We start from the raw sequence: 23,752 nt of genomic DNA, 5'->3' as shown, positions 1-23,752 counted from the left end.
CACAAGCTCAGTGTTTCTATGATACAGCGACCTAGCAGTCTATTTTGAGAAATCATGCATTATCAGAAGCACATCCACATAAATGGTCCTATCAAGAACACTGGTTTTTCAGCTGTCTCAAAATGTGATCTTTAAGTCTGGAATGGCATGTGATGGCACATGGGGGTGTGAAGAATCAGAGACCAAGAACCGTGCATCAGGGAAGACAGGTGGCTGGTAGTGCTGGAGAATGAGAGTTAGTGATATGATGGCTTCAACAAGGTGTTTGCAAGCCACCCGGGGCCTGGCTAGGGACAGGTGGAACAGGGAACAGGGGATCCAGCAAAGAGGCTAGACATTCGACAGGTCTGTTGCTGCCATTGAGTTACGCATACACTACCATCCCCATCATCACCACCACTACGACCTCTGTCAGCACCAGCTCCATCGTCATCTCCACCGTCCTCACCATCACCACTGCTAACACAATACCAGTGAACAATCTTCCAGGCAGAGGCTGAGGAATCCTACTAAGTGAAATGATGCTTCATGAAAAACAGTCACTGGACATATTTACTGTGTACATGGGGAGGTAGGAGGTCAGGGCCTTCTATCTTATCACAGTACACTGGAATGTGGGAGGGGAGAGTGGCCAGCCTATGAGAAAAGGCCTAAGGACCAGGGCCCTCTGGGATGCAGAGACTGTGCTCAGATGGAATGAACCTTCTGAAGCAGTGGCCACTACGAATTTCTCATCTATGCTCCAGAGAAAAGAGCAGCCACAGACAGCCTTGAGCAAATGTGAACCCCGATGCTGAACCATCTGCTCGGTTGTCAGCCAGGAAGCAGGGCCTGGGCCCTGGGAAGCTCCAACACTCACCGTTACTGCTGTTGTCATCCACCAGGATGATCTCCTTGAGCAGATGTGGGGGCGTGCGTTCGATGGCCGAGTGGATGGAGCGCAGCAGCACCGAGAGTGCTTCATTGACGAAGATGAACACGATGCTCACCTCTGGCAGGCTGTCAGGAAACGAGAGGTTCCGGCACCTGCAAAGAACAGCCAAGCACTTAGATTTGTGAGCGCCTCAGCTGGAGTCACCTCTGGAGCTGACCCAGCCCATGTCTTGGCTCCAACTTTGCTGGAAGGCTCAGGAGTCCAGATTCTTCCAAGGGCCCCTTCTTTCATGTACCTAACATGAGCTTTAAATGTCCAGCAGAAAGGCCCACAAGCACTGAAACCAGTTCACCCGACTCCTGAGTTGAATTTGTCAGTGACTATGCTAGCCGAATAGTAATGCCATGAGCACTTACAGCAAATGGCAGCTGGCAGGTAGTCCCTGATTGTTTACCGGAAGCAGGACTCAATGCTTCTAAATCCAGTAGAATGGGAAATGCAACCAAAGTAAATTCGTAATATTTCCAAAATGGCAGCCAACACCTAGGTGAGGCCGGACCTCAGGCATCCAGCCTCAGGAGACAAAGATGCCTCCTCCCAGAGGCCTCTACTGCCGAAGTCTACTTCCCTTCACTCCAGAAGGCATACTGCCTGGGACTTCTCCTGCTCCTCACTCATCGGAGAAATCTAGCTTCCAGAACAGTATTGGAGCTAGAAGCAGAGTCTCAACATGAAGAAGGGGTAGAAGGACCAAGTCCAGTCTCATTTCACAGATGGGGAGGCTGAGATTTAAAGAGGTTGAGTTTCCACCTAGGGCTGCCCTGTGAGTCAGTTACCAAGACAGAATCCCAACTGTGGTCCTCGACACCTGCACCAGGGTCTCCCCTTGAAGGAGAAATGGCCATGAAAGACAATGCTCCTAAATAGCCCATTTCCCCCTACTCCTGCCCAAACCCTGAAGCCATCTGGAGGTCTCTTGAGGACCTGAGGTATTCCCCATCTAAGAGGAACACACAATTCTGCAATCAGACCCCATAAAGGCCAGACGGTGAAAGTTGCCATGGCTCCCGAGGGCGGTTCCCTCCTCTGCAAGCATAGTCTTTATGGGCGGGAGACCACTGCTAGTGCCCTTCCCTGCCTGACACTAAATGTTGTTCCAGAAGGCACTAAGCTCCCATTTTCTGTGTAGTTGAATGAAAGGATGGGGCAGCAATCACAGCCCTGTCCCAGGCCCTGGGTTTGGAGAGGAGCGTTCCCACTGGCTCCAAGGGTTTAGGGCTGGTGACTATGTTCCATTGCTCCAGAGTGGGAGGTGCAGTCAGGGCAGAACATGCTATAATGAGCGTAATAGCACGGGGCTTCTGCTTGTCAGTAATTAAAGTGTTGCAGAATAGGAATGGGCCTGCTCTTCCTTAATGAGGGAGGCTGCAGGATAACCAGCACTGAGCAATTTGGAGAAATCACCATGGGGCCCCAACCTGCTTAAAAGCATGAGATTAATAAACTACAATCAGCATCTCTATGGTTACCAGAAATTTACAGAAACTTTTTCCATTCTATTTCCAGCTCTCCTCTCTCGCCAGAGAGGAATGGGGAAAAGAAAGAGTTGAGCCTTTTCCCAAATCTACTTTGTACTTATAATTTTAATAAAATCAAGTTAATAGATTGGTGTAGAATCCATTTGTTCTTGCATTTAATGGAATAAATATTTACTGAGTGTCTTCCACTAGGCAGGTAGTGTTATAGGCACTGAGGGTACAGCAGGAAGTGGACGCAGTCCCACAGTCCCTGTCCTCATGGAGCTTATGCTTTGACAGAGAAACAGATAAATATGGAAGAAAAAAAAATACAATTTCATGTAAGTGCTAAGATGAAAAGAAACTCTAGGCCAGAGGAGAGCATGATGCCTGGCAGCTGTTGTGGAAGGAGTGGTCAGGAAGGGCTCTCTGAGGATGAGAGATTGGATCTAAAACTTCAATGGCATGCAAAAGTAAGTCATGCAAAGGTCCTGTGGGTGCCAGGTAACAGTGCTGTGGCTGTCGAGGAGGGAAACAGCTGATTTAACAGTGGTGAAAGAAGGAAGGGAATATGGAGGTGAAGGGAGGAATCTGAATGAAGGAGAAAGACTGACATGACTTCTTAAACTCGTCAGATCTTTTTCAATTATTTTTTAAAAAGAAAATTGTGAATTCAATTTTATAACAGCAATTAAAAGATTTGTGGTTGACAGTCAAACAAGTTCTCTAGCTAGTATTTATTTATGGTGATCAAGACCAGCAGCTGGGCTTTCCCTAGCCATGGAAACTGACAGAGATGAGTATTAACACACACACCACTTGCTAATTGCATTTAAAAAGTAATACCATATGTGGTCAAACAAATAGCACATGAATTCTACTTTTACATAAAGTATAACAGACAGCTCCCAAGAAGGTCAGTGGATTGGTTTAAGTTCACTGTCCTCCCTACTCAACTCCACCAGCAATGAAAACTTTGCTTCTGTATCTCTCTGCACTTCCCCAGAGGGTCTCCTCCGCGTTCCCAGAGCCTTGCTATCCAGATCTCCAGGGTGTTCAGAGATAGGGGTTAACTACTTCCCCCTACTCTCTTCCCTTCTTAATTCTGAATGTAAGTGCCCAGTCTCTCCCTTCTGAAGAGACCAATTTTAATTCCTCCCAGTAGCACCCATGACGGTTTGAGCTGCCAGTCTCTGGAAGCTGGTTTCCTGATGTTCTTTTTCCTTGCAGAATGAAATGCTATATTTGTTTAATAAGCTAAGCCCTGCTGATCAGGGTTTTCACCTGAAAGACTTCTGAACATAAAATTTTCATAGGAAAACTTATTTGAACATAGCTGAACGCATTCTCTAGGGCATCAAATTCATACCTGTTTATTGTCTGCCCCGCTCTATTGGAATGAAGCCCCGTGACAGCAGGAACTTTGTTTGGGACAGTGCTGTCTCCCAACCTTGGACCACAGTCTGGCACTGAGTAGGCACTCCATGAATGGTTTTGGAATGAAACGAAGCTAACGAGCTTGCTTGTTTTATCTACAGCCTACGTTTTGTGTGCTGCTGCTGATGTCCAACTGTTCCTTTTTCTTACACACCTCCTCCCTTGGAAGGAGGGTCAGGTCCCTGCTGCAGCCAGCAGGCTCCCGTTCTCTGCTCCTCCCTCCTGCATTAATGGCCTCAATTCCTCACATTCGTAGTCACCAGAAGTGTTTGGTTTCTTTACACTGTAATCCCTCCAGGCCAAACGTCCTGACCTCCTTAAATCCTTCTTTTCTCTTCTCTCCTGGGAGCTGGGGCCTCCCAGCAACAGCCATGCAGCTGCTGTGGCCTTTCTCTTGGTGTCAGGAGACACCTTCCCTCAGCCTTCAGTTTCTCCACACCTGACCTAAGGTGGCCCTGGGTGAGCAGAGAGGTGAGGGGCGGGCAGGATAAGGAAGATGACATGGAGGGATTGTTTCAGGAAGAGAGCATTGGAAGCGGATGAAGTCACCCAGGTGCTGTTCCCAGCTCTGCCCCATCTTGCTGTGTGACCGTGAATGAGCCACTTCCCCTCTCTGCTTCATGTCTTGGTCACAGAATAAGGAAGTGGGAAGAAAGGATCACTCACATGGCTTCTCCCCACAAGATTCAGGCTCTTCTATCTCACACATTTGCCAACTTTCCCTCCCTCCCAACCAGCAAATGCCACAGGAAACATCCCCTTGCCACCATCGTGACTAGATAGGGTGGCCAACTCATCCCAGTTTGCCCAGGACCTTCCCAGTTTCAGCACTGAAAGTCCTAAGAAAACCAGGCTGAGCAGTCCCCTTTCACAAGCTCTGAGGGCAGGAACTGGCCTTGCCCACAGCTGCCTGCCCACTGCCCCACACCATGATGCATTGGTATTTGTTGAATAAATTCCCTTTCAGTTTCCCCAAAACACATGTGCACTCCACATCATTACACAGTCTGTGGTTCGTATCTTCATCTCAACATTGAAGCAGAACATATGTTGCTGAAAGGCAGGGGCAAAAAGAAGGAAGAAGAAGAGCATGTCAAGCAAGACGTCCACATCCTTCCTGGTCATGCCATCCTCATCACTGAAGATACTGAACTTAGGACAGAGGACTTCATGCTGTAGTCCGAGTCCCCTGGAAAGAACATGTCTCTGAGAGCCGCGTGGGAGAGGACCGCTCTGGACCCAAGCCCAGCGCTTTTGCTCCAGAGTCCAGCCACTTTCTTGGCCTAGCAACCCAGCACTGACCCTGTGGACTTTGCTCCCAAATCTGCACTGCTAAGATGCTGTCCCAGAGCGCCTGGATTTTCCGGGATTGGGCCACCCACACACTCTGCTCTGGTCTTGCCGCAGCCAGAACCCTCTCCTCCCAGAGCCTCCCTCCCCTCTGCCCTGATGTCTGCCTCTACACTCGCCTCTCTGCTCACCTCGGCAGAAAAGGGCTGAGGACATGGAACTCTGGGAGTCACACTCCTGGACCAGCCCTTCTATGTTTAAGCTCCTCAAGTACTCACTGCTGCATGAGACCCAGCCCATGCTCATTTTGAGAACAGGCACATTCTTCTGTAAAATTAAGCCATAAAACCCTCCCTTTTTACTTTTATTCTTGTTCAAAGCCAAGCCATTTTCCACTAGAGAGAAAAACAAGGCAGTTTTGAGAGGGGAGGGGTATGGCTGTCTAATAAGCCAGAATTGATGGTCATGACGGACTCCATTCTATTGAGCTCTGCACACAGCAGATGTGGAGATGGGGTGGAACAACTTAAGGAGCTTCTCTGCAGAGATCCCCCAGGACTGTTTGGAGATATTTATGAGGCAAATTTACATCAAGGTGAAGCCCTTGGTGCTGCACGATACCTGTGAGAGGCGGGAAAGCAGTGGAGGAATAAGTGAGGTCAAGCCCAACTCCTGGCCACCAGATAAGACCCAGGGCAGTGGCCGCACCTCATGCGCTCCAGCCGGACACCTCCATCCTGGGTTGGCAGATCCTTCCCTCTTTGACCTCAGCAAGTCTGCAAGTTCCTAGTCTATGGGAGTGAATTGTTCATAGAGGCTGCTTGATCTGGGGGTGTGGGGTGGGAAGAGTGAGCAGGCCCCTTCTAGAATGAAGATCTAAGTAGACTGTGAACTGGGGTCTGTCTGCCAAGACACACTGGGAACAACATCCAGCTATGCCAGGGCTCTGGGAGTGGAGAGGCGGGACCCACCTGACAAAGCAGGTGAGACAGTGGCATTCCAGGCAACCACTCCCCTGAGGAGGTCATCCTGGTCCTGCTTTCTCCCCAGGCTTTTCCTGGAGAGTCCCTCCCCTCTCAGCTATAGTCAGCACACAAGAGTTCAGGCTCACAGACCTCCTGGAACGTACACCCAGGAGACGGTCTGGCCCCAGGATCGGCACTGTCTTCTCGGCCCTCACGGCAACCATGGCCTCAGTCCAGCCTCTGTCTCCTACCTGCACCCAAGGGACTAGCTTAATTCTCCTCTGGCCTTACTCAGATGCATCTACCTTATCCCAGATCTTTCAAGATTAGACTCCCAGGCCTGTCAGTTCCCAAACTGCTAGACATAATAAAACCAGAGGATGAGGGCACTGTGGAGGTTCCCATTGGCCTCCATGAGAGCAATCAAGACTGTCCCTCCTTCTGGCTGGTATCTGTATCCCCATAGCCTCTGGAGCTAAGAGGCTGCAGGGTGTTTGCTGCCCCTATGCTGCAGGGACTCCATGCAGAATACTCGGAAATAATAATACTAAAAACTTCCATTTACTGTTTATCATGTGCTAGAAACCATGCCAAGACTTGTAAGATGTTTTTATTATTTTCCCCATTTTATTCCTTTCTGCAATCCTGTATGGTAAACAGCATTCTTGTCCCCATTTAACAGATGAGGGAAATACAGTTGCGTCTGTAAGTTACCTTCCAGGGTTTAAACCTGGGCTCATTTGATTCCAAAGCTTGTCTTCAAACCCTGCTGAATGATGGCTTCCATCTCTTCCTTTCCATACCCACCCAGAAGTGCCAATAGTGAGACAGTGGTGTTGTGTTACTGGCAACCCAGAGACCTTGAGGGAGGGGCAAAATGAAGGAGTTGTTTCCAGGCTGCCAAATCTGTATGAAGAATGGAGAGGCTATATTCTGCCTAGCACGACAACGTGGACAATATGATAAAATACTACTGAGCCCTTGAAGCCCAACACTGTCTTCCTATGATGCTCCCGTCTTTGAGATGTACAATCCTGGTGACTCCTTGCACACAGACTGCTGCATCTTCTGCTGTGTGGCATCTCTATTTGACTCACAGTTGACTCAGGAAATCAGTCACTCATAGCCATCAAAGAGCTGGCTGTGAGCCTGTGAGGCAGTCTAGCACAGAAGCTCTGCATAGCTGGATCTCATAATGTTGAAGAATGACCAGTGGCCCTGTCTAGCCCTTCTCATGGAGGGATTGAACATAGAAGATCCTAAGAAGGTGGTAAGCGAGGTCCAGGGCAGCAGAAATGATGGTTAGGAAGCCGGGTGTTGTCAGTGAGTGAACCCTAGACGTGGACATGAGTTACTTTAGAAACACAGAAGAAGTGGGGCAAAGGGGATGGCAGGCTGGAGCTGTCCAGGATGTCTTAAACCACGTTGCCTCCTCCAGAGCCTGCCTGTGTGGCTTCTGATTGTGTGACTGTGGGCCTTCATCAGCCTTCAAAAAATCCCGACCATCTGTGGTCACTGTGTAGGTTTGGTTCCTTCTTCCCTGAGAACGTGGACATAACCCGGTAGAGAAAGGCCAATTCCCTTCCTGGGCTGGAGTCCAGTCCCCTGCGAGACTCACAGATTCTGCTTTTCTTTCATGCCACGTACATACTATTGCAACGTGTTTTTATAATATGTGATTATTTAACACACATCAGTGTCTCCACTAGACTATAAGCTGCACAAGGTCAGGGCCATGTCTGCTTTGCTCATCAAGTATCTCTAGTATTGAGCGTGCTGTTCAGCATAGAGTAGACATTCAGAAAGCACTTGGTGACGGGCTGAATGAACATTAATGAATGATAGAAAGCACTCAGGTCCATGAGGGCTCTGCGGGTGAGAATTCCACTATGACCTGATGAATGGAATCACTGAGTTGTACATTCACTCCCCGCCTGACTACAGCAAGAAGACTAGATCATCCCACAAGCCAAAGGGGTGAAGAACAGGATGATGGAGCCAGGGTGGGGATACTAAGTATATCCAGGATGTCAGAGACTTGGCAAGACTCTACATCTGGCCCAGATGTGGAAGAGACCCTGGACATGTACGAATCAGTAGTTCTGCAATGCAAGAGAAACAGGCCAGGCCTGCATCTAAGAGCAGAATTTGGCACAAGAATTGCTGACAAGCAAACTACTAAGTACACGTAATCATCAAAATATCCAACTTCCATCCAGAGGCAGTTCAACCAACATCCTTTCAGGTGAATTTACCAATTTAGAGAAATGCTCTGCTAAGTAAAATGTAAATGGAAATAGAAAAACAGGGAAGAGAATCAATTACAATGTACGCAACCAACAAGAAGCAGGGATGCCATTTGTTCCCAAGACATCTTAGAGATCTGGGGAATGTGGGATCCCTGGGCTGAATGAACAGCTGTGCAGGGAACAAAAGTCAGCTGACTGTGATGGAAAAGCCACCTTAGGGACTGGGTGTCTCTGTGTGGGGGGGTTTGTCAGTGAGCAGGCCAGGCCCATGGCACCTATAGCTGAGGAAGGTGGGGCAGAGTTGATCTGCTGGGGCAGGGAAAGGCAGGTCCTGATAGCTCCACCAGGGTAGGGGAAGGTGGGCTCTAAGGAAGAGTGGGACAACTTTGCTCTCTAGCAAAGCCTCACTCAGGGCTCAGCCTCTGATGCCCAGAACTCTGGGGATGGGGAGAAATCACTCCCCAGGGACTTCTGTGTAATCCATCCTGCTGTGCCTGCTGTCATCTGTCCCATGTGCTCCTGGTCCACATAGCAGTCCTTCAGGTCATTAAAGTCATGATCATACTCCCCCAAGTCTTCTCTTTTACAAATCAGAGACCCAGATAATAAAAGCAACTAAAAGCTAAATAGCACTTCCTATGTGTCAGGCCGTGGCCCGTGAGCTCTACATACATTACACAAACTCTGCAGTACCATTCCTAATTTACAGATAGGAAAACCAAGTCTCAGAGAGGCTAAGCAAACTTTTGGAAGTCACCCAGCTTATAAATGAGAGACCTGGCCTTGGAAAGCACAGAACCAGGTTTTAACTACTTACTACTCTAGAATCTAAACAGGAATTTCACCTGTTTGTCATATTACCCAATTTCTATTCTATTGTCCTCCTGTAAATACTTCACTTTCTCAATATCCCTTAAAATCCATTTCTGCAGTTGTGATCTGAGCAGCACAGTGGAACAAAGCTATCACCTTCTCTTTTAAAACATTATACTTCTATTAATAGAGCTCAAGATTACATTTCTTTTAAGAATAACATCATGCTCTCGGCCCACAATGAAATTAACATTAACAAGAACCAGAGGTATTTCCCAAAGTGCTTTAAAGAGTGTTTTCCTCTAACTGTGTTTGTACAGGTAGCATGTTCAACACAATAGCAAAATCATGATTAAAAATGTTTACTTTGGCCAGGCGCGGTGACCCACGCCTGTAATCCCAGAACATTGGGAGGCTGAGGTGGGCAGATCACCTGAGGTCAGGAGTTTGAGAGTAGGCTGACCAACATGGAGAAACCCCATTTCTACTAAAAGTACAAAAAATTAGCTGGGCGTGGTGGGGCATGCCTGTAATCCCAGCTACTCAGGAGGCTGAGGCAGGAGAATCGCTTGAACCTGGGAGGCGGAGATTGCAGTGAGCCAAGATCGTGCCATTGCACTCCAGCCTGGGCGACAAGAGCAAAACTTTGTCTCAAAAAAAGAATGTTTACTTTCACCTTTTGTCCTTAAGCTGCCTTCATGGAGAACACACTGTCCAGCGACCTCTGGGTCTCCTCCACAGAGCCAAGATCCCAAACTAGAAAAGTGCACTTGGGCGGGGCTGGACAGGGCAAGGTGATAAAGAAGTGTCCTGGAACCCTAAGGCCCCCGTAAAAATACTGGGAATTTGAACAAGTTTCCTAACCTTGTGAATTCTCAGTTTTCTCCTGTATAAAACAGAATAATAACAACAACCCCACAGACACTCGAGGATACGGTTAAATGGGAAATTGTACATTAAGCATTTGCACAGAACCTGGCACACAGGAAGTGAGCAAGTAGCGGCTCATGAATCATTTGCTCATGGGCAGCAACACTGGGGTGATCCAGCAGGCATGGCCTACCCGCTCCTGCTGGAGTCATCTCCCTCCTCCCCAAGGACCAGCTACAGAATTTGTGGGGCCCGATGCAAAAGGAAAATGGAGTGTCCCTGTTTAAAAATGATTGTTATAAACTTTAATACAGCAACAGCAGAGCATTAAACCCATCACACAGCCTTTCTAGCTCAGGATCCAGTGCAACAGGCCGCATGCTGTCTTGGTTTCCTAATACCAATATTGTCACTGCAACAAATTATTACAAACTTGGTGGCTTAAAACAACACAAATTGATCATCTCATGGTGCCGGAGGTCAGAAGTCCAACACAGGTCTCACTGGGCTGGAATCGAGGTGTGCAGCGCTGCGTTCCTTTCTGGAGGCTCTCGGGAGGAGCCATTTTCATGCTTTTTCCAGCAACTCAAGGCTGCTCACGTTCCTTCCCTCGTGACTCTCTCCCATCTTGAAAGCCATCAGTAACCAGTCAAGTCTTTCTCATGCCACCATCTCTCTGGTTTATTTTTTGCCTCCTTCTTCCACTTTTAAGTACCCTTGTGGTTAGACTGGGCCCAGCCAATAAATCCAGGTTTAAAGTCATCTGATCAGCAACATTCATTCCATCTGCAACCATAATTTCCCCTTGCCATGTAACATTACATATTCATAGGTGTGGGGAATTAGGATGTGGGCATCTTTGGGAGGCCTTTATTCTGCCTACCCAGGAAGCCAGGACCCCCAAAGTTCATAGATGCCAGATGTCTCTCTAGAGCCTGGACTGTTAAAACAATCTTGCCCACCGAACACTCACAGCCCCATGAGATGGTCCCTAACCAGCTCCCAGGGAGACCAGTGCCCCTGGCTCTGTGCTGTATTCTCTCTGCTACAATCCTGTCCTGCTCCTTTTCACTTTGATGCTCACAAAGGATTATCTCCAGCTCCAGACGCAGGACTCTTTTGTGAGCCTGTGTGTGGATCTGTCCCAGTTGTCCCCATCGAGGGCTGCAGAATATACTCTGACGCTCTTTGCCAACCCCTCATGTCCTAGCCTCAAGCCCTAACCCACCTTTCAGACCCAATAGCTGGTCCATCCTAATCCCTGGGAGGGAGGGGCATGGGCCTCAGGGAACACTGGAGAGAAGGGCAAAGTCATTACTGACCAGGCTCAGGAGCCTCTGAAGATCTGCTGGCCAGAGGCAGGAGGCAGCGCCTGCCAGAGGCTCTGCCCTGAGCTGCCTTGGAGGGAGGCCATAGACTTGCCATGGAAACACAACAACCCTGGAGCTTGAGACCGGAGCCCGCACTTCTCCTACCCAAACCCACAACCCCTTCCACTTTCCTGTGCCCCTTGTTTGGAAACAACAGCCACTTCTTGCAGAAAAGAATGTGACATGAGTCTGAGGCCAAAGCTTCGGAACTGGAAAGCACACATGTGCCACCTGCCTGGCCCGGCTGACACAGGTGGGAAGCCCACGTTCCCAAACCCCCTCAAGCCGGGGCACTCACTTCAACCCTGCGCCACCCTCCTTCTCCATAACTCACACCCATCTTCTCAGTGACCCCCCAGAAGATGTCCCCTCCTCCTACCTCTCCACCCCTTGGGCAAAGGACTTCCTCAGTCGCTTCCTCACATCTTCATCTTTCAAAAAGAAACGATGTTTCACGGACACGCAGAAAATGCACCGAGCTTCAGGGTGCAGTTCCATGAGTTTTGACACATGTAGACCTCTATAGTCCACACCCCAATCAAGACTTGATATTTCCTTTTGCTCTTCTTGCCCCTCCTAGACTATTTTGGAGCCTACCAATAAGGAGGAAGAGGGTGGACACCGAGATGCAGGAGGAAACACACACAGAGAGTGACGGGGTGTCTACGGCCTGCAGCTGGGGCCATGAGGGATGGAGCTGGGATGAAGCTTTCTGCCTTTCAACCCTGAGACTGGGCGTCTTCCCAGCCCAGGAAGGAAGCAAGCGAACCCCTGCCCAGCCCTGGCCAAGGTCCCCCATGGGCGAGGTCCAGGAGGCTTCACCAGAGGAGTCTGTAGTGTCCTGCCTCCCCGGGTCTTCCCTCCTGCATGGCCGAGGGGCCTGCTCTGCTGCTGCTACAACACTACAAGGGGGATGAAAGGTGTTCTGATTTCCCCAGGAGCCAAGGGGCCTGGATCCTTGAGGAAGTCTGTCTCCTCTTTGTGCAGATGAGGTTGGAAAAACTGGTGCACTTCCTATGCCTATTACATATTCATAGGTGTGGGGGATTAGGATGTGGGCATCTTTGGGAGGCCATTATTCTGCCTACCCATGAAGCCAGGACCCCCAAAGTTCACAGATGCCAGATGTCTCTCTAGAGTGTGGACTGTTAAAACAACTCTCCCCAGGGAGTCGGCGCAGGGAGGTGCCTTGCAGATGCCACCCTCCAGGCCTGCCTCCCTGCCGCAGAGGCACCAGAGGGACAGGGCTTCTGTGGCCATCACGTCCAGGCCCCTCCCTTACTAAAAGCCTGCGAGGACAAGTCCTCCCGGCCATCAAGCCTGGAAAATGGTCAGCAGACTTTGTGACTACCTTGCCCTCTCACCACCTCTGTCTGGGTTCCCATCTCAGTATAGACTCCGGGAGACGCCTGTCCGACGCTTTGCTGGGTGCCCGGCACACAATGAGTGCTCAGTAAATGTTGGCCGGATGAAAAAATAAATGAGGCCTAGCACCCGCTGGACAGATGTGTTCCCTTCTAGTTGTGTCCTGTCTTGTGTACAAGGCACTGAGCACAGTGCGGTCCTATCTCAGCCACATGACAAGCTGGGTCAGATTACATCTTTCAGCACCAAGAAAAAAAAGGAGACAAAGTAAGCGACCAGCTAGAGGTGACAGAAAGGAGGGTGGGCCAGGATTCTGAACACTCACTTTCAGATCTAGGAATGAAGCCAAGAATAACATCACGGTTAGAATTTGGAAGAGTAGAGCCAAGAACACCAAGAGCAAAGTGCAGAATACAAGGAGCAGGGACAGATGTCCTGAAGAGCAAACCGGAATTCACAAGAGGCACAGGAGCTCGGGCTATGGCAAGAGCCACACAGCATGAATCTTCCAGAGGCTGCCGTGACTGTGGGCTTCCTCTCCACGTGCTGACCCCCATGCCTCAGTCCAAATCCCAACATTAGCCAGAGCCCAGGCATCATTCTGAGCCTCGGCACAGGGTTTCATGTTCACTAAAACAGTTTTTTCCAGCACATAGAGGCAGACCTTCCTCCCTCCAAATTGATCAGCAAATGCACAGTGCTATATTGTTAAAGCAGGCCCGCCACTCCCATTAGAGTGACACAAATGGACACCTCAAGGCAGTGTGGGACAGTGGTTACTGGCACAAATTCTGTTGCCAGACTGCCTGCCCCAGCTCTGCCACTAGTGACCTTGGGCAGGAGATATAATCTCCCCATGCCTCAGTTTCCTGTTCTGTAAGATGGAGGCTAGTCATAGGACCTATCTCAGAAGGTTACTGTGAAGACTCAAGAAGTTCTTATAAATTAAGTAACAAACATGCCTGAAAACATGGCTCTCCCAGATCAATGTTTGCCAGTGTTGTTTGAAATAGGATGAGAGTAAAATTATTGAAAAGCTGTTTCCAAAATGAATTAAGCAGGATGAGCCAAGCAATGGCCTTGTTGTAAGGCAGGGATGTTTTTATGGAAACTAACAGACAAAGGGAGGCACTGTTTCACCTGAGCCCATACTTGTTTTGTGTGGTCCACCAACAGCTCTCTAATCTTGGGTGTGTGTCTGGCACGTGAGCTGAAATAGAGCTAGACAGAGCCTTCCAAGTACATGTGCAAAGAGAACCCTCTGCTGTTAAAGCCACTTTCACAGAGGCCTCCCTGAGTGAGAAGCCTCTGTCTAGAGAAAGGGGCTGACAGAAGTTGCCTGGTGCCACGGGGGAGGTGTGGAAGCGCCACAGACTGTCACGTTCTGAGCAGAGGGAAGGTCTTTCTCTCAGGACGATTGCTTCTCTCCAGCAGCTCAGGAGAAAACTGCAGAATTCTGCCCATTTAAAGTCCTTCAGAGTTCCTCCCTTTCTCAGGCAAATCCCTCCCACAGGTGAGAGTGGGTGGGTAACTTCTCTCTCAAAGGTGAAGGGCTCCCACATGGGCTCTCATTGTGCAGCATCGTGCACAGTCAAAATAAACAGTGGTGGGCCAATGGCAGAGACACGATTTGGCATCTGAGACATGGGTTCGAGGCTCAGTTCGGCTACTTATCTGACTGTGTGATCTCAGACAACAGTCTTCACGCTCTTTAGCTTCCTCAGCTGAAACGGGGAGAATCCACTATTGCCTGGCGTACCTTCACTGCAGTGTACGGTCCAAATGGGAAGGGCATTATCGGCACATCCAGGCCTGTGTGAATACCAGTTATTGTTATAACCAGGTTACAATCTGTAAAAGCCATTCTTTCCGTGGCTTCCTTTTCATTTTTCCTTTAATTCTGAACAAATATGTATTGAGCTGGGCCTGTGTTTTGTGACAGATTGATTGAAAAGTCCATGGCTCTTCTTCTGGCCAACGTCATAGCCATGTCCCCTGCAGGAACCAGACTGCTCTATTCCTGATGGCCCCTTCTCCAGAGCCCCTATGTGCTGCCCCCATCAGACCAGCTCCTCTCCAGCCCCAGGAGTGGTCTCTACAGCTCCTCTGTGGACTGAGGCCCTGTGGCACTTAGCTGAGGTCACCTTCAGGATATTTCCAGAATCCAACCCCGTCTCAGCACCTCTGCTGCTGCCATCATGGTCCGAGCCACTACCACCTCTCACCTGGACGCCTCCTAACTGGTCTCCGTGCTCCCAGCCTTGCCCCCTCAGTCTGTTCTCAGCACAGCAGTCAGGGGCACCTTTGCAAGTGACAGTCAGAGCATACTGCTAATCTGTTCAAGCCCTTCCCATGGATCTCTGTCTCAGAGTAAATGCCACACTCCTTGCAAAAGCCTATGAAGGCTTTCTCCTGGGATTCACCTTGACTGCACGTTGGAATCACCCAGGAGCTCCAAACAATACTGAAGCTGAGCGCCACCCCAGAAACGCTTATCTAGTTGGTCTGGAGTGTGCCTTGGCATCAGGATTGTTTTTTAAGGCTCCCCTAATGTGTAGAATGTGCAGCCAAGGTTGAGAACCACTGCCCTAATGATCTGCTTCCTGTTGCTCCTCTGGCCTCATCTCCAACTACCGCCCCCTTGCACGCCCTGTTCTAGCCACAGAGGCCTCCTTCCTCTTCAAACATGGCGTGTGTGCTTCTGCCTCAGGGCCTTTGCACTTGCCACTTCCTCTGCCTGAAAGAAATGTCCCCCATCCCCCAACAGTACCCCCATGGCTTGCTTCCACTTCTCTGCCAGGTCTTTGCTCAGACGTCACCTCTTAGTGAGGTTTTCTCTGACCATCCTGGAAAAATTGCAACTCCCCACTCCTATCCCAGGTGTGTGTGTCTCTCACTTTATATTTCTCCACGGCACTCACCACCATCTAACATACTACATATTTGACACCTTTATTTACTCTCTGTCTCCACCCAGCTAGAATGCCAGCTCTGGGAAGCAGGGTTTCTGTATGTTTTGCTCACTGCTTTGTCCCTTGTATTAGTCCATTCTCATGCTGCTATGAAAAAATATCTGAGACTGGGTAATTTATAAAGGAAAGAGGTTTAATTGACTCACAGTTCTGCCTGGCTTGGGAGGCCTCAGGAAACTTACAATCATGGTGGAAGACACCTCTTCACAGGGTGGCAGGAAAGAGAAAGAGAGCCAGCAGGAAAAATGACAGATGGTTATAAAACCATCAGTTCTCATGAGAACTTACTCACTCTCACGAGAACAGCATGGGGGAAACCACCCCCATGATTCAGTTACCTCCTACCCAGTCCCTCCCACAACACATGGGGGTCATGGGAACTACAATTCAAGATGAGATTTGGGTGGAGACACAGCCAAACCGTATCATTCCTGTATTTAGTCTATGCTGGCAAGTGAAAGCATGTTCTTCTCTCCCTTTGGACATCTTTGGCTGCTCTTTCATCCCCATAGCCCAGCCAGGTCCTTTCTGGGCCACAAACAACCATACCCAATTATACAGTATACAAGGTATTCAATAAATGTCTGCGGAGCTGAACTGAATCTTCTCCCTAAAAGAACACAGCCTCCAAACCGAGCAGCAAGATCTTTCTCAAAGACTCCAGATAGAAGCTCACTGTGGTTTGCAGCTTTAAAAAAAAAAAAATGTAAAAATAAGGAGAAAAGGCGGAACAGTGTAGGGGAGCTCACAAAAATTAATGAGATTTTCTCAGCTGTGGTACGTGCCCACATTTTTAATAATTGGGAGTAATAAGAATTCTCACTGAACCTTAAAGGAACATCCTTCTGTAACAAAGAGAGAAGTCGAGACAGACTTCTCTGTCAGATGAATGACTTGTTAGCCCCACAAGATGGATGTACTTTAAAAACTAATTTACAAAAAAAAAAAGATGATTCATAAAAATGCAACTAATTGGGTTAAAATGATATATTAACAGGAATCTGAGATGATTGTAGTACCCTTAAGGAGTAAATTAAATTGTTAATCCTCAAAATGTGTACTGGAAGAAAGCCTTGGCCCTACTCAGCCAATGGAGAAACTGAGGCTGAGGGAAGTGGAGAGTGACTTGCCTAATGCAAGCCGAGGGGACAGGCCCTGGCTGACGCAGGAAAGGGACCCAAGAGTCCAGACGCCCAGTTCTAGCTCTGTTCCCAGTACTCTGGGGACCCCATCTCCCCATGGCAGGTCCGGTCACTGACTCTGCTCACCCACTGGGTCTGAGGTCAGGCAGGGGCCGGTCCAGAGGCAGGCGGTCGCTGAGGTAGGCGTTGTAGCCGTAGTACTGGAACTGCTTCAGGGCCACGCGCCGGCCTTCAGGGCTGAGCTCCTGGCCCCAGTGTGCAAACAGAGAGGAGTCCGTGAAGGGCTCGGCCTCCACCTCCTCAGGCTTGGCAGGAGTCTCTGGAGAAAGAAGGAACAGGAGACAGTGGGTCAGAGTGCACCTCTGCATGTGCCATGACAACCCCTTTCCCTTCCTCACAACAGCCTTTGGTAAAACGATCTTAGCCCCTTCTTTCAGGGATTGGGGTTGACGTGGGTTTTCATGCTTTCAAAAGACCCATTCATCCATGAATCCATCCATTCATCTAACCCACAACCACCAGGCACAGAAGATAGAGAAATACACCTGACAGGGTCTGCCAAGAAGCTGATGGATGTGACCTTGATGCCCCATGGCTTCGAGTCAGAACCCCCTTTGTTTCCAGTGTGCTTCCCTGCCAGAGATGCTGGCCCCAGCCCTCAAACTGGGCATCTGCTTCTCTGTCTCTAGCCTGTACCCCCATTTCCTGCAACTCCTGAGCCCGTCCCACATTGAAGCACCCAAGTTGGAGGTCTATTCCTCCACCCAGTTCTTGCCAGCCCTTCTCCATCTCCACCTTCTGGTCCTGTGAGGAGTTGCCTGACGCACCACATGACATTCACCTGGCTATCAGTACTCTGGCCAGACTGTCCCCTGCTGCTTCCAGACACTGTCCTCCAGAAGAGCGAATCAATGACACAGGTGACAGCCAAGCCACATCCAGCCTGCCCTGTGCTCCAGGCCCTGCTCATGGGATCCTGGTGGACTTGATGGAGGCAGCTCAAGGCCAGTACGTGATTTCCCAGGAATTTCCCAGAAAAATGGAGGGGCATCGCTAACTCTAAGAGCAGAGGCTTTGAAGTCACACAGTCGTGGATTTCAGCCACTGCTCCACCATGTACTGGCTACATGACCATAGTACAGTAAACCTCCCAAGGCCAAAATTCCCCCCACCTAGAATGTGGGGTTAATAATACCCAACCACCCTCCAGAGATTGTGAGGATTGCATTAAATAAAGTGTATAAAGCACTTAGATCAGTTTATGTCTCAGAACAAGTGCATAGCCAATGGCAATTCTGGTTATTACAACAAGGGAAGGTTATTGAAATCTCCCTTTTATGGTAACTAAAAGATAGATCTTGCCAGGACATGGGCTGATAGTCCAGGACTTTGGAATTAGTTCATTGGAACTGTCATCAGGTGAATCATTCAAGGTCAGAAATCAGAGAAACCGGACAGAGATGGCAAGCCCACTGGACAGTGTCTTCTATGCTCACAAATACATGAGGGAAGTAAGAGGTGCAGCCAGGAAGCTGGAATGAGATAGAGACCAGAAAAAACAGAAGCAGGTCAGGGGCAGGAGAGGCAGGCTCAGGACACCTGCCCACATCCCCCTGTTGGCCTGTATGGGGCTGATGGGTGCCTGGCACACCTAGGTACAAGCTGGAGATGGGGTAGGGTCTAGGGTTCCAAAGTCTTCAAGGCTGGAGAGCTTGGGACTATAGACTACCATTTCCTCTCGTGGTGCTCTCCTAAAAGCCCATCTGGGAGACAGGAGACTGCCTGGGAACAAAATGGGGAGCCTTCCAAAACATAGGCTCCTCTCATCATGGAAGGGGTGCTCCATCATCAGAAGCAGGCAGAGGTTATCAAGAGTAGAAGGGGACTTAGCAAGCCCACGATTCTGAAAGCAGAGAGAGCATGTTGATGTCAGAGACCTCAGTGCGAGAGATGCAGACAGATCTGTAAACCAACTCCCAGGTCTGGAACGCACTGGGTGCACATGCATAAGGTACCTCTCTGGGCCATGTCCTCCAAATGCGACACCCCTGTAACTGCTGGGATAACCATAAGAGCTAACACTTGAGGAGCGCTCACTCCTTCCATGAGCCAGGCTCTGTCTTAAGCATTTTTCTCATATCAACGATCTCATCCTATAAAGCAGGAACTGTTGTCATATCCATTTTATATATAAAGAAAGTAAGGCATAGAGAGAATAAGAAACTTGCCCAGGTTCACATGGAAGGAAGTGCAGTAGCTGGATTTCAGTCCCGGGAAGGCTCTCCCCAGGCAGTGGTCCTCCCACTATGCTATACAGCCTCTATATGGCAACGGGCTGCTAAAGTATGCAAAGTACAAAGACAAACATGGCATACCATCTTGGTGACTGATTTTCCTTAAAGACGTGAAAGCAAACTCGGAAAATTAAACAGATTAGGATATGTTGAAGCATAATATGCAAACTATGCGAACACTCCTAAGACACAGCGTTGTCAGGATTGCGGTGGCCTGCCCAAAGCTCCATCCCAGAACTTGCTCATTCTTTTCCCCTACTAGGCATGCTTGAAGGGGAGCACAAGCATGCATGATCTTGAAGGTCCTTGTTATCTCTAAAAAGACGTATGACTCATTCGTTTGGAATGGGGGGTAGCAAAAATCTAAATCAGTGAACCAACTGAATCATATAATATTTAAAAGAAATGTAGTTTTATTGCTCTCAAATACCTAAATGGATATTACCAAGTAAAATGAGATCAGTTAATGGAAAATTATGATCCAAAATTAGGCCTGCATTGCATAATAATATATTACAAACATATTAAATTCCTGGTGACACCACATGCTCCTACCTTTTCACTCAGTATGGGCACAAATGATGACAAATTCAAAACTGGTGAGTCCTGAAAGATGTGTTGGGGCCCCTACAGCAGGAAAGATGTAATATTTGTTGGATTTCTGCCAAGAGTCAAGCACTGTGACAGGTTATTTCCTTATCGAAGGTTACCTCTCTTCATCCTCACTGATGCAACTCCACAGAGCAGGACCACATCTGACTTGATCCCCACTGAACTGCCAGCTCCTGCACAGTAACTGGTTCTTACAAGGGACTCAATTGATCATTTCAAAATACATCAGTTAATAAGCAACCCATAGTGGTTAGACACAATGAAAACAAAAGTGAAAAGTTTAAATGTCTAATCCAAGCCCACCCAATGTGTCAGTGACATCGAATAATCGAATAAAGGCCTGGCTTCCTCCAGACTCCACATTCTTTCCTCTACACCAGGCTTGCCAAACCATGGTCCAAGGGCCACCACTTACTTTTGGAAATAAAATTTTTTTAGAACCCAGTCACATCCATTTGTTAACATATTCTCTGTGGCTGCTTTGGAGCTGAAGAGCAGAGTTGAGTATGTATGACAAAGATGATATGACTCAAGAAGCCAAAAACACTTATTATCTGATTCTTTAAAAAAAAAAAATTATGCCACCCCTGACCCTTTCCCCAGCCCTGTCTGCCCTGTACCTTAGAGCTGACTCTCCTCTCTGAACTCTATTTAATTTTTCTTTACTTCCAAAGAATTGGTTAAGAACACTGGCTGTGGAGTCAGAATCCTAGGGTTTATACTTCAGCCCTACCATTTCCCAGTTTGGTCCACCTCATCCTGAGCCTCAGTTTCCTCTTCTGGAAAATGGGGTTGATAATAATGGTGCCTTCTTCATAGAACATTTGTGAGGATAAATGAGATGGACAGGTATGAGGCTCAGTGCAGTCCCTGGCATATAGTAAGCTCTCCATAAACACTGCTGAAACTGCAGAGAGCCCACAGCCCTATCAAGCTGCTTGAGTTCAGATGGGAAGGTGACCTTGCCAAGGTCCCCAGCTCTGAAAGATGCTGATGTCATCCAGCCCCACATGAAGGCTCTCTATGTCCACAGATGAGTGGTCTATGCTTAACCAGCCTAGACTCCACCCCTGACTCCAGTGAGAAAGCAGGCCTACATGGTCATCCAGCAATAGGGGGCCACCTTCAACATAACGGGGACAGGCAAAGAGGCCTTGGAGAAGTGCCTGGGCTGGGTCCTCTACAGGAGTCCTGGGGTGTCTGGCATCTAGGGATGAGGCATGACCTAGGAGTGGACTCCAGCTAAGGAACCTGCAGAGATTCAGACCTACCTGGGCATATCTGACCAACTGATGAAGTGACTTAAGAGAAGCACATCTCCAGGGGCTGAGGACTTCCCAGGAGGGCCCATTCGAGGCAGAGAGTGAGCAGGGCACAATGAACTCTGTGAGTTGCAAAGCCAGAGCGTGTGGAGGAGAGTATTTGGAAGATTCTGAGCACAACCCACAGAGGCTGTTACGCCCTGCCTGACCTCACCCAGCCCTGAGTGCTTGTTTGGGTCCCAGGGAGAAATAGGATGAGAGGGAAAGTGAAGGGGCTGCTTTGCCAGACAGCCACACTTGGGGCCCAAGTGGTACTTGAGTCAGGGAAGGTGGAAGGGAAGGAATGATGTGATTAGGGCAGGTTGGGGAGCCCCCAGTGGGGCATGAGGAGACCTCTGGGGCAGGGGAAACATTACCATGCCATGTCCTTCTCTGCTTAGAACCCTCCAATGGCCTTCCACCTCCTTCTTGTTATTCTTGTGAAATGCCTGCAAGGCCCACCACTCACCTCCCAACTCTGCACCTGGCTTTCTCCTCTCCAGCCACACCTGCCACTCGTCTGACTCACTAGGCACATCTCACCTGGGCGCCTCAGCACCTGCATTCCCCTGCACATCCTCCTGGCCAGTTCCCTCACTTCTCTGTCTTTACTCAAAAGCCACTTTCTCAGCAAGCCCTATCCCAAACAGGCAGCTCTCTCCTCAGTATTTACATATATAGTCTCTGATATGGTTTGGCTGTGTCCCCACCCAAATTTCATCTTGAATTGTAGCTCCCATAATTCCCACGTGTTGTGGGAGGAAGCCGGTGGAGGTAACTGAATCATGGTGGTGGGTCTTTCCTGTACTATTCTCATGATAGTGAATAATCCTCAAGAGATCTGATGGTTTTATAAAGGAGAGCTCTCCCGCACATGCTCTCTTGCCCGCCGCCATGTAAGATGCGCTTTTGCTCCTCTTCTGCCTTCCACCGTGATTATGAGGCCTCCCCAGCCATGTGGAACTGTGAGTCCATTAAGACTCCTTTTCTTTATAAAGTAGCCAGTCTCCGGTATGTCTTTCTTAGCAGCGTGAGAACAGACTAATACAATCTCCATTCATTTTCTTTGTTGTTTCCCTGACTGGAGAGTGGCTCTGTGAGGTCAGGGATTTGCTTTGTTCTTTGCTGAATCCCTCAGACTCAGAACAGCATCTGGCACCTAGTGGGTGCTCAGCCAAAATATCAGTAAAATGAACAAATAGGGCAATAGTAGTGGGTCGGGGAGTTAGAAAGCCCCTGCCTGTTAGAGATTCCCCCAATTTTTCAGAGGGAGTGGAAGGGGACTGCAGTCCTGTGCCAGCAGGTAGGAGCACAAAGCCAGTGAAGGCATGGCCAGGGCAAATTCCAGCTGTGCGCAGTTAATTCCTCCCCAGTTCACTTAAGCAAATGGTTGTGCACAGTTACACAGACTGACAGGGCACGCTTAGGAGCTTCTCAGGTGGTTCCAGAAAATATGGTCATTGGTAAGCAAGCTCTCCCAGGACTCTTCTGTAAATCTCTAATATCGGAGAATTACCAGGCTTCTCTCCCAAGTATCCAGAACAGGACTGTGCATGGAGTAATTACCCCAAAATATGGGAAGAAGGAAGATAAGGAAGGAGGTAGGGACAGAGGGAGACTGTGTCTGCTTCTTGCCCCTCTCTCTCTTTTTCAAATCTCACCAAGAAAGGCTCAGAATCAAAGAGATTCCACTGAAGGGTCCAAACATTCCTCCTCCGAGAAACCCAGGCACAAAGGGCAATGAGGTGGGAAGATCCAGAGACTCTAGAAATCGACCTAAGATACCTTCAGGAAGTGTCCAGCTCAAGCCACAGAGCCACAGAGAACCAGATAGTCAGGCCAGGAGTTCTCTTCCTTCCCTGAAACCCAGCCCATGGTTGTTCCCAAAGTTCAGCAGACATGTTGATACCTGTCTTCACTCCTGAGTCTCGTCTCCAAGGTGCTTGTTACAGAAATCCTCACCATCAATCCCTGAGGAGAGGATTCCCTCCAGAGGACACTAATCACTCCACCCTTGAAGAGAAAGGTACAGTTGACGGGTCTGTGCAAAGCATGACATTTCTGACATTAAAGAGGCTGACTCCTTCCTCATTGTTGACATTGCTCAGAGGAGTTCTCCCTGAGGGACCCTGGAGCAGTCACTCCTGCTCATCCCCAGAGTGCAGGAGCTGCGGTTCGGCCATCCCTATTCAGAGAGGCTCCCTGATGACTGTGCTTCCCTTGTTTGCTGGGCCTTGGAGCTCACTGTCAACTTTGCTCACAAAAGGTGTTAACCCCTTTTATCAGCTAAGCAACAACTATTTAAGCAAGTTTATTCTATGCCAAGCTTATTGCTTGGATATTGAAATATAAAGATTACTCAGATGTGTTCCCTATCCTCATGTAGCACCCAATGTAGTGGGAAAGGCAAACACACAGAGAATGTGACCAATGCTCTGATCAAGGCTGTATAAGATGCCATTGGGTCCCTGTAGGTGAGGGAAAAGGGGGCAGAGGGAAGGCTTCCTAAAGGAAAGGACACTTGAATTGAAGAATAAGTGCAATCCTCAAGCTCACTCCAGGGAAGTACACCTCAAAGTAGAGGCCAACAAGAACCAAGATGCAGAAGGAGGAAAGAGCAGTCTGTGGGGCTCAAGGCTGCTAGACAGATGGCTATACAGATCTGAAACCAGGAAGCCAGG

The 23,752-nt window shown here is 48.9% G+C and overlaps 1 protein-coding gene across 2 annotated transcripts in view; it reads right to left on the bottom strand.

The window, feature by feature from the left end:
- The window catches only part of GALNT18 (polypeptide N-acetylgalactosaminyltransferase 18), a 431,143-nt gene that overhangs the window by 241,763 nt on the left and 165,628 nt on the right, over positions 1-23,752 (bottom strand). For both annotated transcript variants that reach the window (XM_012456663.2, XM_064365175.1), the window contains exons 2-3: positions 16,991-17,183; positions 860-1,026 (exon numbers count right to left, since the gene is read on the bottom strand). In XM_012456663.2, coding sequence (XP_012312086.1) covers positions 860-1,026; positions 16,991-17,183 — 360 coding nt within the window. The remainder of the gene's footprint in view (positions 1-859; positions 1,027-16,990; positions 17,184-23,752) is intronic.

The sequence above is a fragment of the Aotus nancymaae genome, unplaced genomic scaffold (assembly GCF_030222135.1).
Source record: "Aotus nancymaae isolate 86718 unplaced genomic scaffold, 86718_ANA_hifiasm-v0.15.2.pri h1tg000059l, whole genome shotgun sequence".
Lineage (NCBI taxonomy): Eukaryota > Metazoa > Chordata > Mammalia > Primates > Aotidae > Aotus > Aotus nancymaae.
Note: the sequence above shows the minus strand (reverse complement) of the source record. Positions and strands in the feature narration are given on the sequence as shown.